The following is a 14,044-nucleotide window of genomic DNA, read 5'->3' as shown; positions in this document are numbered from 1 at the left end:
ATCAGACCTGCTGGGACAGCTCTCCAGTCCCATGGCACTGCAGGCGGTCTCCTCACAGGCATGATCGTGCTAGTCCTGCTCTGAAAATGGTTTGCCATCAGCTCACTTGGTAACTCCTGCTCCTTGAAAATACCACACCAGTTATGGACCTCTCCACAGGCAGATCCACGTCCTTCATTTTCACAGGCCTGAAAGCGTCTGTTAGTACAAAATTGATCTGGGTCATATTTCCCAGGAAAACTCCCTACCTGCCCAGCTACTGGCTAGTGCTTAAATGTGCCTGTTTCATTAGGAAGGCTGTCAAAATGTCTTTGTTTCCAAGAACAAATAACAATTCTTGACATTTGGTATTCCAAGGAATAGAAGCAAGGCTGTGTTGACCCTGTGCCCAGCCCTGCCCCAGTACTTCCATTTAAAAGACACACAGCTTAACGCCATAGGCGTGTTGACAGCGCTGTGGAAGCAAACTGCAAACGCCAATTCTGGTATCAGGTCAAAGAACAGTGGATGTTCTTCAATACGACATGCGTTTCAGCTTCACATCAGCTACCTACTGTAATGAAATCAGATCAATATTAACAGAGTGAAGTTCTGCTCTCAGATCCCAGTTTACTCATGAATCCAACTTAAGCTTCAGAATCTTCATTATTCATGCTTATTAGGGATGAAGAAACATTAGTTACTGCTGCTCAGCATTGCACAAAGCCTCACAACCCTCAGATGAACATCTCATGCCTGGAACAAGCCCTGTACCACACCAAGCCATAACTGGCCTGTACCTGGTCAAGGATTGTCCTTACCGTTGTTTCTAGCTTCATACACTACTCCCATTCTTTGTTGCATTAACCATTTCTAGACAAAGCAATTTCTTCATCTGCACTGGAAGATGAACACCATACTTTGGAGCTGTATCATGAGGCCCTGTTAGGGATAGGGCATGACAGACACATTAAAAAGTCACAAAATAGCCTGGACTCAGCCTTGTTACCACCATAACTTTGTGCAGCGGTGCTAAGCAAGAGGAGACAGCACAGAACAGTTGTCCTGATCCTCTTTGAAATCTGCCTGAGGACCATCACTTTCTGTATCACTATAAATTGTCCACAGTGGACAAAGTCTCACAAGTTGTTCACGGGGGCTGGTGTCCTAAGGCTGATGAAAGATTTCAAGCTTTCCAGCTTGAAAGAAATACCAAGAAATAAAGTCAGCACAGTGTAGAGTCAAAGCCCTTTCTCTCCAGGAAACGTGGAGGAACCACAACCCAGAAACAGCTAGGGAAGTCTCAGATGCAGTTCCAGAGCTGCAGACTCACCTCAGCATTCATGGGCAGACTCACAAAAAAGCCAGGAGCTGCCCATTGCAGGCAGATTGAACAACTGCACTGGAACCACCGGAGCATACCTCCTCATCTGGCCCAGGTATCTAGCTGATGGCATCCTACTGGGGAGAAACGCCAGCCTTCTACCAAACCAAAGCTGCTTTCTTCCCAGCACCAAGTCTGCTTTTTTTTTTTCCTAAGTGCATCTTTGTTGTTGCCAGTTAGCTGCAAAGAGCCAAACACACTCATTATATTATCTGCATAAGAAGTACCACGCAGTGACCCATCAACGATGAGGCTTGCAACCCCTCCATGAAGTAGGTAAGCATCGTAATTTGTATTGATAGAGAGACAAGCTGGCAGCAATAAGAAATGATATATCTAAGGACACAAATGGTTGATGCCCTAGCATCATGCTTACCTTTCTACATGCTTGTCTTTGGGCTTGAGAAGGGCGTCATGGAATTTGGGTCTCTGAACTACAGTTTTTGGTCAGGTTCTGCACTTGGAAAAAAAAAAAAAAATCTACCTCTATATGTGCTGTGTAAACAAGGAGGTACTAAATCCAAAGGCAAATATTCAAGCCACAAAATATGTAGAGAAAACAGTAGTATGAATGTTTATTACTAACATTACTTACTAATATTAGCACTAATTATTATGCGTTTGTCTTGTGGCAGTAGCAAGTGCTCCAGGGCCGGGGGCTGAGCCCTCTTGGTTTGGAGAGAAGACAGTGTTGCAGTGAGCTCACAGCTAGCAGAAAATTGTTAACGGCAAGAGAATGACACGAGAAGTGCTTTGCTAAAGTCAGAGCAGCCACAAAGGTTACACTGGCCCTTTGGTTCTCCAGGGGCCTGCTTGCATGAAAGAAGGTGGCACACGACCTAAAACAGACCAAGTCCTCACCATCACTTGGTGAGCTCACCACCTGCATTCCACTAGCAGAGCAAATGCCAGCAGAGCATTTTGAACTCTCTACACTCTTCACCCAGAGGTGGCCCTGTACCAGGAGGACATGAGGAGGTATCACCAGAAGTTATTCCTGCTGCTCACTTCAACCAGCATTTCATTCCCCACAGGACTTGTCAGCTGCCCTCACTTAGAAGCGTTCCAAGGCTGTTCTAATTTGCACCAAGCAGCATATGAAGAACATTCACTCATCCTGAGACATCACGCTTTTTTCTATCCTTCCACAAAGACAAAACAGGGCATCTGGTCCTTGTTGAGAAGCAAGGATTTTTAGGGAGTGCTGCTGTAGAGTGAAATTGTAAAAACCTTCAAATAAAAGAGCAAGGCTGAGCAATCGTAGAAGACAAACACCAACTGGCCAAGTGGCTTTAGAAGAGAGGACATTAAAGGTTTGAGAACAGGAGCAGTGTGAGAGTGCAGGTAGCACAAAGGGCCTTATGCCACGCGAGGATCTCAGGTTCCTTTGTTAGCAAGACTAAGCTATCCATTTTGAAAACTGGCCCGAAATTATAAATCTCATCAGAAGCTTAATTGCAGAGCAGTCTTGATTGGGCAATGCAATATTCAGTTTTGATAATTCTACATTAAACCATTTAATGTCCATCACTAAACTATAATTTTCCTTTAACAGGGTTTAAACTTGCCTGAGCTGGGCTAAGAGCAGCACCAGAGAGCTCTGGCTGTGAATTGGCATCCTCTGCTCTCACCGAGCTGCCTTCCTGTGCAAACAGATGGTGCTGGCCCCTATACACCTAACAGCCCCAGTCGTATTTTGTTTGTACCAAACTTACCGTTTCTGTCGCAAATCTCTAAACGCTCTTAGTCTGTCTGCTGACTTTTTTGACCTTGCAGGTCTCAACTTTTTCTGTCAGTTGTGCAGGGCTGGCAGATCTCTGGTTGTGCAGAGTCGCTACACAAAAACAACCGAAGGACAAGTGTCACATCAGGGTTTTTTTTTCTTTTGTTTTGCAGTTATTACCAAAAAATGCTCATTGTTATTAGGCTCCAGATAGAAATTGTACCTGATTTCAGACATCTCTATGTCCATGCCACTTCCACCCTTTCCTCCGGTCTTCTCCCACCACCAGGCATTAACAGGATGAGCCTGCTGCTTGGCTCCACGTGCCTGGGACCCACAGGGAAGATGGGCGAGGTACGGATGATAGATGTAGAACAAGGAGTAAGAGAGAGGCAGGAGAAATGTCACAAAGGACAAGCAGGGACAGGTATAGTGGCAAAGCCAAAGAGGAGATGGGTAGCTCAGAAGAGCCAAGAGCTGAGCAGGAAACAGCCTATTCTTACTGTCTGTGGCTCAAAGTCTTGGTTGTTATTTGAGGCAGAGAAACCCGGGGTCCAGGACACCAGCTTTTCTCACAGAATACTGAAAAAATGAAAGACTATTAAAAATTAATTCAGCATTAAAGAAAAAAAAATATAATCACTGTTTTGGCAGTGTGGGCATTTTAGGAGGGCCATCTGATAAAGAGGATGCCTTGAAAAAAAATAATTTTATTAGCATATCACCACCCTGCAGGCATTTCCTCTGGGTCCATCCCACAGCTCTTCTACCATCCTCCCACCTCTGGCTGGCTGCAGTAAGATTTATGCAACCAGCCCCCTGGAAAGCATATTGGAATTTTTTTTCTAGTCAAACAGGATCATCAGAAGAACACTAGATTTCAAACAGGGTGGAAATGATTAACGAAAAAAGAATATCCACTGTTTTTTCTTGGTTGCAAGTGCCACAGAAGGGCAGCGGTGCTGGATTTGCAGGCAACTTCCAAATGTCTCCAAATTCAGTGCTGCAAAAAGTCTGTTGCACAAGCTCAGCTGGAGAGGGCACGGCACAGACGGCAGACAAGGTGACTCTGACAACGGGGAACATGCTTGATATGCTGAGCAGCACAGGGCTGGAAGAAGGCAGACAACAAGGGCTTGACGTATTTGAAGTGTCGCTCAAAGTTGAGTCAAGGTTTCTCCTTGTGGAGGTACCTGACAGCTGCAATCACCTTCCTATTTCATGTCAGCGGTGATTTCAACTCCAGGTCTTGCAATTCTTCCTGTAATTTATTCAGTTCATAGTGATTCACGACATAAAAACAGGAGGAAAAAATCCCCTCTGACAAAGCACCATGGTTACGGATCTAAGATCCAGCCTTGCTATATTGAAAGCAATGGGAATTTCGTTCCTGCCTTCAGGCAAACCCTTGCCCATTAGGAAAATCCACACTTACAGGGCTCAGTTCTGTCCTCATTTACAATCCAGACTGACATTTTGCTTTAACAAGCTTCAGATTGCTTCGTAAGTAATCAGTTCCTCCGCTTCCGAGATAAGCGCGATGATAAAAGTAAACTCAGTCTCCTGTTTAGCACTGCAGCCAGTGAAAAGTAAAGGGTGGAAAAGGAAAGCAAAATAAATGATAGTTTATAATACTTTCTTGTTTCCTCCAGGGCACAGGTGAATTAGAAACATTTCTTTTATAAATTTCAGTGAGATTAGTTACGAAATGTCTTTTCCGTCGCTCACTGGCCTGAGCTACCAGCTCTGACTTAGGCAAAGAGGGGGAAGCAGTCACTGGTTTGCCTTTGAGAAGCTTTTTATTTATAAGGGACTCTCCACAAGCAGGCGCTATGAAGTCCGCGTGGACGGGGACAGCCCGGAGCCTCCAGTGGAAGTTGGTCAGTGAGAAGGGATTCAGAGAGGAAAAAAAGTGAAAGGAGGAAGGGAAACTGGGGGGTAGAAATAAGTTATTTTCATAGTTGGGCAGAATCACAGAATACCACAGGGTGGGCAGGACCTCTGGAGGGCTCTAGTCCAGCCCCTTTCTCACAGCATGTCCATTGGACCAGGCTGGATCAGGCCACTTAGTTCCTTGTCCAGTTGAGTTCTCCAAGGACGGAGATCCCAATATCTCTCTCAACTTCTGTCCCAGTGTTTGAACACCCTCTGGGTGAAAAAGCTTTTCCTTATATCTAGTTGGCAATTCTTGTCTTCCACCCCTGTTCAGCCAGTTTATGAAAGCAAGGCCCTGCTGGGGAAGGGTGCTCCCTCCAACACGTGTGTTCTTGTTCTCTCTCCTGCCTTATACAGAACTCATTTTATGCCTATTTTTCGGCTCCGTTTTTATGCAGTAGCTCTGCTACTGTCTGCTTTTCCAATTATAAAAACTCTAAATTTGATTTAAACCTGATAATTATGCTGTGATCTAGCAAAAGCCTTAATTTACCCTAGTGAGCCAATAGGTGTGAGACATGCTCTTTAGGACCTTAAAAATTTGGTGTTTAATTGCATCCAACACTGAGAAAGGTGCAGGCAGGCGAGAAGCAAACAAGTAACTAATTCAGCCACTGGTACTAACAGGACAGGACTTTGTGCGCTAGATCTCGTGTAACTCATCCAGAGCAGGATTTTCCACCGTCTTCCACCACAAGAGGAGTATGAATATACCAGATGCACACAACGCAGTTGGTCACTGATATTGCTACAAAAGTTTGTCATGTCCTTTGGCTGTTAGAAATCCTGAATCATGATCTGCACAGTGGGTACGTTTGTGTTCCCCCTCAAGGTCAAGGCATTTCTAGCTGCATTCAGTACCCATCAGGATAATTCCAGTCTACAGGGGTACATCCTCCTCTCTCGCCATCAGTCTTGCCAAACTAAGTAAAATTTAGCCATAAAAAAGCATTGGGATCTCTCCTGCCTGGCAGCAGCCAGGAGAAAAGTACAGGAAACAATATGCAGGAGGAGCAGTCTAGCATTCCATGCAGCTGGCGTTTCCAGCCACCTAAAATAGCTGGTCAGCCCCGAACACAGTCTACAGCTTGTGCGGGGGAAGAAAAGTCGCTAACACACCGAGCTGTATGCAATGTCCTATAACGTCACCACAGGAACAACGACCTCATTCTGTTCTGCCCTTCTGTTTTTATCTTGCCTGTTTAGCATCCCCTCATTCACTGGGTAACTGTGCAGGGCTACCAGGAGGCTGAAGCACGTGGGTCCAAGGTGAAGGCAGGTCTTCACGCTTTGCAGGGGTGATCAAGGGCCAGTGCTGTGGCAACCTGCAAGCCAGGTTTTATCCTTTTGTGTTCTCACTGGAATTTGTCACAGTCAATACACCAGTAGCTTTCTTCCCTTCCTGTCCCTCCCCAGCACCAAACACTTGGTTCTCACTTTTGGGAAGGAGATGTACCAGTGCTCATCACACTGGCAATAGCTGATCGATGTTGGTTGGCACCAGGGAGGAACTGGTCCTGAGTTTATGTGCCTTATTCTCAAACACTTTGTTCTTGGTCATGAGAAGCAGTGGGTTTTATACCAAATCGGCCTATGGGCAAATGCAGTTATGGAAAACAGGCTCAACATGGTCCCCAAATAGGCCTAAAATTGTCTTAAAAGCCTTTAGCCCAGTCCAGAGGAAACAAGTATGTGTTTGTCTTTCTTTAGGGCTTCACAACACCCAGCTCTAAATGTCACTAGCACGCAGAGGAACAGGAGTGACCATAATGCTCAGAAAATACCCCCATTCGCTACGTCAAGCTCTTCCAGTGACACATCAAGCAGCTCTTCACTTTCATCAGAACCAACCAGCCAGATCTCCATGGTTCAGGATCAAACCCTGCTGGACATTGCCTCCATCACTAGATTGGCCACAGGAGAATCACCCAGCCCTCAACCATTTGAGCAAAGAGATCAAAATTTAGCAATATCATGTTCCAGCCCACTTGGAGCAAGGACTATTCCAGCATCTTGCCCAGCCAGCCCCAGGCTCAGTCTAACACCCAGCTCAGCCAAGACACAGCAATATCCTGACTCCTTTTCAGTCAGCCCAGGGATCAATGCAACTTCCTTCTACACCTTTTGTCCTCACACAGCACAAACCGTACAAGCTTTAGCATCAGATCACACACTGACCCCAACCAGGAAAAGCACAAGGCCTCCAGCAATGACTCCTGAAGATCGTTCCCAGTCTCCTGGCTGTTCTAAAACTGGATTAAAGAATACAGGAAAGGGTTTTGAATCAGATCTGGAAGATCCTGATCATGAAAGGTACGTATGCAGGCCATACACGTTTAAGTTCTCAAATGACTCAACTAGGTATAAGGTCATTAAGGGTCCCTCATCAATAAAAAATTAAATATTTTTTATGTTGTCAGTGTTCCCAGTGTTTGTTTTCCAGTAACTATCCAATGGTCCCACTAAACCCTGTTATCCAAGAATCAAAATATCATATTTTCCATACATTCATTTACCTCTCCAGACCTGATTACAGGACCATTCCTGGGCCAGGTTGTCAGCCTCAGCTCCTCCAATGGGGCACAGTTTCCAGGTGCCTCATTTCCTTTCAAATGGGAAAGGACACCTCTCCCTGTGCTAGCAGAGAGAAACTCTGCTATTACTACGAAGCCTGACAGATGAGAACTGGGGATGGGGTTCACTGACACGGCCAGTATCTCTCTTCCCAAACCTCAGGCAAGCTGGGCTGATTTCACCCCTCTGAACTCCACACTGTGTCTGCCACTTCTTTCCTTGGCAGGAGATTTGTAACCGTGACGGAATTCCAAGCCGTGGAGAAAGAACTCGAGGATGTCAAAGAAGAACTGAAATGCCTGAAGTGGAAAGTGAGACACATTGGTGAGACTGTGCAGCCCCTGGCTGAAGACAGCAAGCGCTACAACGGCTACACCCTGACGGAGCTGAAGGCAATGGTCCAGTTTGAAGATGACCCTTACAAGGCCGCACACAAGATCCTAACCGCGCTCTTCAGCGACGTCTACTTGCTACAGCACTCAGTCACTGAACAGGCCTGCAACTCCCGATCTCTGCCCAAGCCCAAAATAGACCCAGAGCTGTACACGGTGTACTGTGACATTCTGAAAAGCATCTTCCCTGGAATTAGCAGCCAGACCTTGAAGGAAGAGACGCAACACGTGCAGAAAAGCACCCAGAAAGAAGTGCAATAACACCAGAGCCCACAAGATGTTCCGCAAAGTGAGAAGCCTCCAACGATTTCAGAGGGCTGAACTGTGGGTACGTACCGTTGGTTGAGTCTATCCCTTTTAGGTACGAATCATCCGTAAAGATTTTGGTGAGCTCTGAGCCCTCCATGCCACTTGCCTAATCAGACAGGATGGGAAGGCGTTCTGCACACTTCCCACATTTTAGAAAAAAATGGCCCCCTTAGTGTCTTTTTCAATACATGGATGTTTCCTTGTTTCCAGCAACTACAAATGCTGACAAAAGAATCCAGAGAAGGCATTGTGTGTCCAAGCAAGGGCCTTCCCCCAGCCCCAAACAGACCAACCAACTGACCAGCATCTGGGTAGTTTCTATTTTCTAGAGTATATCATTCATTAAATGACATTACTTGTTAGAAAATTGTGCCTGTTCTTTTTTTTAATTGTTTTTTTTTTTTTTTGTCTGAAAACGCTTTGCACATCAAATCAACCAACAATCATAACTTGAGTACACACTGGGATGAGAGCTGGGCACGCAGCAAACCACGCTGCCCTCCCTGCCCATCTGCATCCCGGGTTGCACGGGAAGAAAAGCAGGGCACAGAGCTCAGCAGCTGCGGTGCACCCGCGCAGGTTTCCATTGTGCATAACTGGGACCGGGGCATAAATGTGTGCAAAATGCCCCTAAATCATCATCCCACCAGTGACACAGGTAAAAATCTGTGACCTCCATCTCTCCTAAGCTGTGATAACTGAGCTGACAGAACAGCTCACCTGTTAACAACTGTACTGTATCTTCCCATGACAATGCTGCTGAAAGGCTGGTGCACACGGTGATCGCTGCTGGGGAGGCTGCCCTGAGAAAAGGAGGCTGCTCCCATGGAGGACACAGAGGAAAATGGCCCTGGAGCTCCTTCCTCTCTATCCGGGACCCAGCAAAGTGCAGCGGATGAACAACAGTTTGTCCATTGGATTCTGCTTGCAGGGCTGGCCTTAGAGTCAGTTTTGTAAAGATCTGGTGAGGGTGGAGGGATGTCCTCGTGCCATTTTGCTCACTACTGATGAATGATATTACTTCCCTACCCTACTGGTTCACTCGCCCCCTTTCAGAAAGTCATTGGCACCTCTCTGGTCTCCATGTGACAAACACACCAAACCCCAGGACACATCTGTCCTGCTCCCTGCCAGGCCACTGAGGATGCCAAGATGAGCACAAAGGAACCTCTGAGTTCAGCCTACCTTTCCTTGTGCTGGGATATAATCCACTTCTTAAGGTTATTTCAAAAACAACAGGGAGGAAGAGAGGAAAAAAAAATTTAAAAATCAATAAAAGCAAATAATTCCTTGTGTCACCACAGCTCCAGACATCTCTGGAGGATAGGAGGGGGCAGTACACTCCAAGGACATGCTTGGTACCTTCTGCGCTCTTCTGTGTAAGGAATTTGAGGATATTCTGACATTTGTACGAGAGATTCCACTTATCTTTCAGTATGATGTAGCTACACTGTTCTCTGCTGGGCTTACAAATGCATTTTTTAAAGCTTCTTGTTACTAGCAACTGATTTTACTTGAAAGCCAACATGCAGACCCAGGCACGACGCTCTGCCTATGCAGCCTCTCTGTACCACACTCCAGCAAAGATCCACAGCTGGCTAATCACCAGGCAGCTACGGCAATGCAGAGCCTTGCGCCCAGTGCATGCCCTTGAGGTGGTCACAGCACCTAAGCACGGGACTGGGAAAAGGAGGCCTCCTCCGACACAGCCTACTCCCTCACAGGTGGGCGCAGAGCTGAGCGTAGGATGGATGGAGCCACTGGAGATGCAGCGTCCCCTCAGAGCAAATCACTCATCCTGGTAAGCACCATGGCGGATTGTGACAAATCATCTGGAAGGCTCCATGCACCACGGAGAGGATGTTTGTATCTCACACAAGCATGCCCTCCTGCAAGCACTTATGTTCTGCCTTCAGGGCTTTTTTTGTAGGAAAATGTGTCCCTTTGGTTCAGATGAGTGGGAATAGGTTGGCCCTCCTCTCACAGATCTCAAATAGGCGCTGCTCCAGACTTGCTTTTCTACGACAGCCCAGAGCCTCAACTCTCTCAGAAGTCTCTCTTCAGAGCTTCCCAGAATCTCCAGTGGACACATAACTTTGGAAAATTTAATGTAGGCATTAGCAGTATCAGTCCTCACACGTTGTCTTGCTTGCGCTCTCTGCCTGTAAAATCTTCATACAATTGATCCTGTAGGAACAGGTTCTGTGGCTTCTCATGTTCGTGGGGCCAGACACCATGCCCAGATCATATTTTAGTCTTGTTCTACATGCCTACTAATAACAAGGTCCAGCACAGATCTATGCATTATTTTTATTTGCTTTGCAGCATCGAGGCAGGTTCTGTCAGATACTGTCAGTTCTGGGTCCCTTGCAGGTTTCAGTGTCCTCCTCCTTCTGGATCTGTTGTATGAATCACTGCTGCCTATCTTACAGATGTGCATTAGGTCTTTTACGCTGATATCCATGGCTTTTAGCTATTCCAGTGGAGCTGCCAGGTTAATTGCATCCAACTAGAGCTGGCCGCTCTTGCCAGATCTCCCATACATTATTATTAGCTATCTGCAATTTTGGAGTCCTGGAGTCAGTCTCCCGTGCCTTACCTGCTGTAGCAGCCCGAGTGCTCAGCTGCAGGGAACCTGTGAACTAAGAACAGGGCATACCCACTACGTTTGTCCTTCGTAAGCTCCTTGCTTCCTTTTCCTCTGTTGTGTTTGTGCCTTGAAGGCAGCTCTGCCCTCTGTGAGGATGGTTTGTTCTCCAGCTGCTACGTTATCTGCACCTTTGTGACCGTCTCCGGTACTTGAGTCATCTCTGATTTTTCTACAGGGAGAAAAATCTACTCATTTTCTTCTCATTTTTTCTGAATGCTTCCCGTTGTTTGTATTCCTGTGCATTACCAAAGACTTAACTTTTCTTGCTAGGTTTCCTTACCCAGGTTTGTTGGGGAGACAAACACAGTTGTCTTTCCACAACGCGGAAGAGTTTTTCTGTGTCCAGTCTTATTTTCTCTATAGTCTTCCGCTCCTAACACAACAGGATGGTCACGGATGAATGTCTACTCCTGCAGAAAGAGCCCTGCTCCTTGGAGGGTAACAGAACTGAGTCAGCATAACAGAAATAAGACAGCAGTATCTTAAATACATGGGCTTGAAAGCAATTTTTTGCTTTCACTTTCAGCATCCTGTGCTTGCCAGAAACCTGTCCTGTGACAAGTATGCTCTGTCTTTAGACTTGAGGTCTTGCTGCCTGGTATTCAGACAGAAGGGCAATTACACAGTCCCATTATTCTGACAGTTAAAAAGATTCAGCCATTGTTCTTCTCAGACAATTCATACTGATTTGCACTGTGCCGACATTTCTCCTTAGCCTAAATAAGCCTTCTCTCTAAAATGCTAGCACCTTCACTTGTATAGAGACAGAGAGAGAAGGCAATCAGACACAGAGTGAAAAATCAGTCTATAAATCCATGTTACGCTGCATCAATTCTCCATTAAACTGTAACTCTATTTTTTCCTTGAACACGTACTTTCAAGTCTGAAAACCCAATACCAGGACCAAATTATTTTTTTCTTTCCTTTCTTAACGATAGGAATTACATTTGCTATTCTCCAGTCACACCCAGATCCAGACATTCATTAGCACTACACTTACTCAAGTAACAAACTATTATGTATTCATCCCTGCTTGTAACCCGAGGACCTAAGAGCCACGGCGCAGGTTGTCTTTCCCTGGGTCATCTCTAGGAGCAGGTGTCTAGTCAGAAGTGTGAGGACATGAATACTTCTGCCAGCCTCAGGCGGTCTGCAGTTTGCATTAAATAAGCAACCTATTAATATTCACCGTGCTCTGGCCGAGTAGGCTTCAGTTGGCAGAACAGATTCTACAGCAGATAAGCTGTGTTAAACAGAGGGCCCTGATCCATACTGGTCATAGAATCAAAGAATAATTTAGGCTGCAAAGCGCCTTGGAGGTGAACCGGTCCAACCTCTCTAATCAGACAGTATTCTAGTGGAAGAAACTAAATAATAAAATCTCTGTTGCAAAAACTAAACCTTGCAATACAACAAACATTGGATAACAATCAAAATAAAATAATAAAAAATACCAACCTAGAGAGAAGCCATGCAAACAACCTGCACTAGAATCACTGGCAGATCAGATCCACCATAGGGAAATCTGAGGAGGAAGCGCTGCGCTGGGAAATCATCTACACAGGAGCTCCCCACAGGCTAATCAGCCTGGAGAAACTTAATTTGCATCTGCGGACAAAGAAGATAAATGGCAAAGTTTCTGTGGTACTACTTTGGAGGGTCCTTTACTATGGTTAGATCTACATGTATCACCAATTCACTTTTCAGACTTCTCATTAATATCTCCAATGCACAATTGCAGCCAAAATCTGTCACTGAATCACACATTTTATGACCTCATGCTCACCGTTTCGTACTGTTAGTAATAATATCCCTGCATAATGTCAACGTTTTCTGCAAAACAAGTCCACCAGCCCTTCTGGTTTATGACTTAAAAGACAGCAGAACACTAGTGAGGCAACTGTCAACACCTTTATATTGATTATCGGCATCATCTGTACCGAAATCTGAGTCACAATGGTGGTACCATTAATCCCCTCTCCATTCTTCCTAGATGACTGTCTGCTTCTCAAGATACATTCTTCTCTACACGTTTATATACCCAGTTCCTCTTGCACGCTCCAATTCAACTTGACTTTAGTGATTTTCACATCCAGTCTGCCTCTGGACGTCATTTCTTACACCCATATGTTTCTATGGGTGGTTACCTTTTCACTATGAGCTGAAGCCCTTCTGTGTGGATGTCTCCTCCTCTTGGAGTTTGACAGGCAAACCAGGGTCCAACAAGTCATCTCGCAACTCTTACTCTCAAACCACAAGCAGATGACCAAGGTGCAGATCTCCCTAGGGCCTCAATGCTACCCCCTCAGGAGAAAGAGTGACACTGGGGGATCCCAAAGGACTTCAGCCAGAATACACAAGGACAGAACACAACCTGATCTACCCAAGTTCTGTACTGAGAAATGCAGATCTTAGCCTCCTGCAGATATATTGCGAAGAGTACGCTTTCTCAACGCCCCAAAGAGAGCAATTAAAATACATATCAGTGTCTTGCTGGGTCAGTGGGTTTTGATCAGATCTCCCATTTTCTGTTAATATTCAGATGCGTTACCATCCCAGATAGATGAATAATAGGAGCTATTTCATTTCTCTGACAATATTAAACATAATGAAAAGTCTCACTACCATCCCACATCCTTCTCCATGAATTCTGGCCACAGACAGATCTCCTGTTGGTAATGGAAATGTCAGTTTGATTCATCTGTTCACCAACTAATCCTTCCCAAACAATTTCCAGTATATAGCAAGTCATCCAAAAACAGTCCTTTGGAAACAAGCCAGAACTGACATTCACTGTAGATTGGTTTTTACCACTGTTTAGGCTTATATCATTTCAGGTAGCTTTGCTGCTTACTCTATTTTTAGCAGTGCCTCCAGTAGACCAGTAAAGAGGCAGATCATAAGACTTCTGCTAATCTGCAAATCTGAAATTGTAGTTGGGAGCCTGAATTTATTATTATGCAGTTAGATGACGACAGCAGAGATGACCTTTCTGTAATGCCAGAAGTCTTATCCACGCTGATCTAGGCCTTTAATCAGAGGGGAAAGTACAGATTATTATGTGTCAAAGGAAAAACTTTTTCCCTGTTAGGTCAGTC

At 45.4% G+C, this 14,044-nt stretch overlaps 1 protein-coding gene across 1 annotated transcript in view; it reads left to right on the top strand.

Annotated features, from left to right (window-relative positions):
* Positions 1-8,657, top strand: part of GSG1L (GSG1 like) — an 80,196-nt gene extending 71,539 nt beyond the window's left edge. The window contains exons 10-11 of the mRNA XM_086759730.1: positions 6,732-7,334; positions 7,822-8,657. Coding sequence (XP_086615856.1) covers positions 6,732-7,334; positions 7,822-8,248 — 1,030 coding nt within the window. The 3' untranslated portion in view covers positions 8,249-8,657. The remainder of the gene's footprint in view (positions 1-6,731; positions 7,335-7,821) is intronic.
* The last annotated feature ends 5,387 nt before the right edge of the window (positions 8,658-14,044 follow it).

This window comes from Chlamydotis macqueenii, chromosome 15, assembly GCF_036417535.1.
Source record: "Chlamydotis macqueenii isolate bChlMac1 chromosome 15, bChlMac1.mat, whole genome shotgun sequence".
Classification (NCBI taxonomy): domain Eukaryota; kingdom Metazoa; phylum Chordata; class Aves; order Otidiformes; family Otididae; genus Chlamydotis; species Chlamydotis macqueenii.
Note: the sequence above shows the minus strand (reverse complement) of the source record. Positions and strands in the feature narration are given on the sequence as shown.